We start from the raw sequence: 1978 nt of genomic DNA on the forward strand, positions 1-1978 counted from the left end.
GCCTTCTGATTAAATATTTTACGGTGTGAATGGACTCATATTAATCTCTAGAAAAACTATTACTAGAAGCAGGCGAGGAGGAATCAACGTTAAGGTTGCTGGTGAAGATTCCCAGTCATCCAGGTCATAGTCATTCCAAAAAAAGATGATAAAAATCCACTGAAAGTGCAATGAATTGATTTTTAACCCTTTTGTTTTGTAGAACTTTAAGTCTCAAAACTTCACAGTTGGTGTTCAAGCATGGTGGTGGCTGCATCATGCCTCATTATAGGGTCTAGTTTGCCGTTAGTGGAATCAGTCTAATGCACAAAGTGAAAGATGAGGATAAAATTCAAATTCTAAAACTCTTTCTCAAAGTTGTGGCTAGATTTTATCTATTAGAAGTCAGGTCATTTAACTTCCAGGACAGGAAACTTTTAAAAGCTTTAAAACAAACAAAGCAAAGAATGTGAGATCGATGGACATGGATTTATTTCAGCTTAGATCAATCACCTTCCCAGATGAAAAGTCTCTCTCTGGATCTTTGAAATGTTTTATAAAGAGCACTCAGGGTCCAAAGTCCGGATCCGGACGTGTTGCCAGGCAACAGCACGTGACTCCGTGACAAATATGACCGCGGACATGATGCCCACAGGATCACTGACCCTGAACTATCAGCGTCACGTTATTCTCTTAATGTAGGTCATATGGATGAATAAATTCACTTAAAATAAAACATTTAACATGTGTGTGTAAATTACCGAGGACGGTGGCCTTGTTCCATTCCGCGCTCCAAACCATTAATAACGCGAATAAAAGGAGAGCCATCAGGTAATCCCGCACCTCCTCCTCCTCCTCCTCCTCCTCCTTCCGGTGACAAAATGAGCTCCAACGTTCCTCCCAAAAATCGGGGGAAAATCTTAGTTTATAACCATTTAGTTTCTGCGGCTCCGCGGACGTCAGTCCTCTTTCATCAACTGCACCTGGAAGAACCTGTAGCTGCGCTCCTGATTGGCTCTCAGGCGTCACGTGACGCTCACACCGGTTTCTACCTGCGCGGTTTATTACTAACCTGAGGAGGCAGAGCAGGTAACCCACTGCTACAGATTACCGTAATAACTGCTGTAGTTCTGTCTGTAAGGACTTATGGCGTTAATATACCTGAGTAGATATTTTTGGAATTTGAGGTATTCGGACATTTTGATGGGACACAGGTGTATTTCCGGTTTAACCTGCTGAACTGGTTCACATTAGTAGAAGTGGACCCAGGGGCGGATTTAGGAAATTTAGGGCCCCAGGCAAAGGCAGGCAGGGGGGCCTCTGAATGGAGGAGACAACACATAAAACAGCAAAGGTGGAAAAAGCACTAAAATATCATACTCAAGTAAAAGTACCAATACTTGGATGAAATATTACTCAAGTACAAGTAAAATTACCCATCAGAAAAATTACTCAAGTAAAAGTAATAAGTAGGTCATTTAAAATGTATTTTAAGTAAAAGTTACTTAGTTACATTTAAAAATAAAACAGTTGAACGGGGCAGGGGATCTCTCCCATGTAGTGAAAATAGGACAAGGAGTCATAAATCCAAAACTATTTAGTTTTTAATTAAAGAGAAATCTATACAAATGTATATGCACTAAATACTTACCAAAACATGTTTCTGTTTCTTTATCAGAACCAATGTCAGGTTTTTACTCAGTAACAGATGGATTTGTAATGTAACGAAATACAATACTTCACTCAAAACGTAATCAAGTAAAATTTAAATTACCGATTTTAAAAACTACTTGAAAAAATACAAAATACACAAAAAACCTACTCAATACAGTAACTTGAGTAAATGTATTTCCGTTCCACCTCTGTAAAACAGCCCCATTCTCCAGATAGAGAAATGTTAATAGAATAGACATCCATTATCTGTTCTAGGTTGTGTCCCTCTCTTCTTGTTTTCCTCTCTATGTTTTGAACTCAGCTGACTTTTCAAAGTCGTGCACCA

General features: G+C 39.0%; 1 protein-coding gene across 1 annotated transcript in view; it reads right to left on the reverse strand.

The window, feature by feature from the left end:
- Positions 1–991, reverse strand: part of LOC107101974 (single Ig IL-1-related receptor-like) — a 17255-nt gene extending 16264 nt beyond the window's left edge. The window contains exon 1 of the mRNA XM_015401078.1: positions 741–991. Coding sequence (XP_015256564.1) covers positions 741–807 — 67 coding nt within the window. The 5' untranslated portion in view covers positions 808–991. The remainder of the gene's footprint in view (positions 1–740) is intronic.
- Between the last annotated feature and the right edge of the window lie 987 nt (positions 992–1978).

Source organism: Cyprinodon variegatus, unplaced genomic scaffold (assembly GCF_000732505.1).
Source record: "Cyprinodon variegatus isolate N-32 unplaced genomic scaffold, C_variegatus-1.0 Scaffold1181, whole genome shotgun sequence".
Taxonomy (NCBI): Eukaryota; Metazoa; Chordata; class Actinopteri; order Cyprinodontiformes; family Cyprinodontidae; genus Cyprinodon; species Cyprinodon variegatus.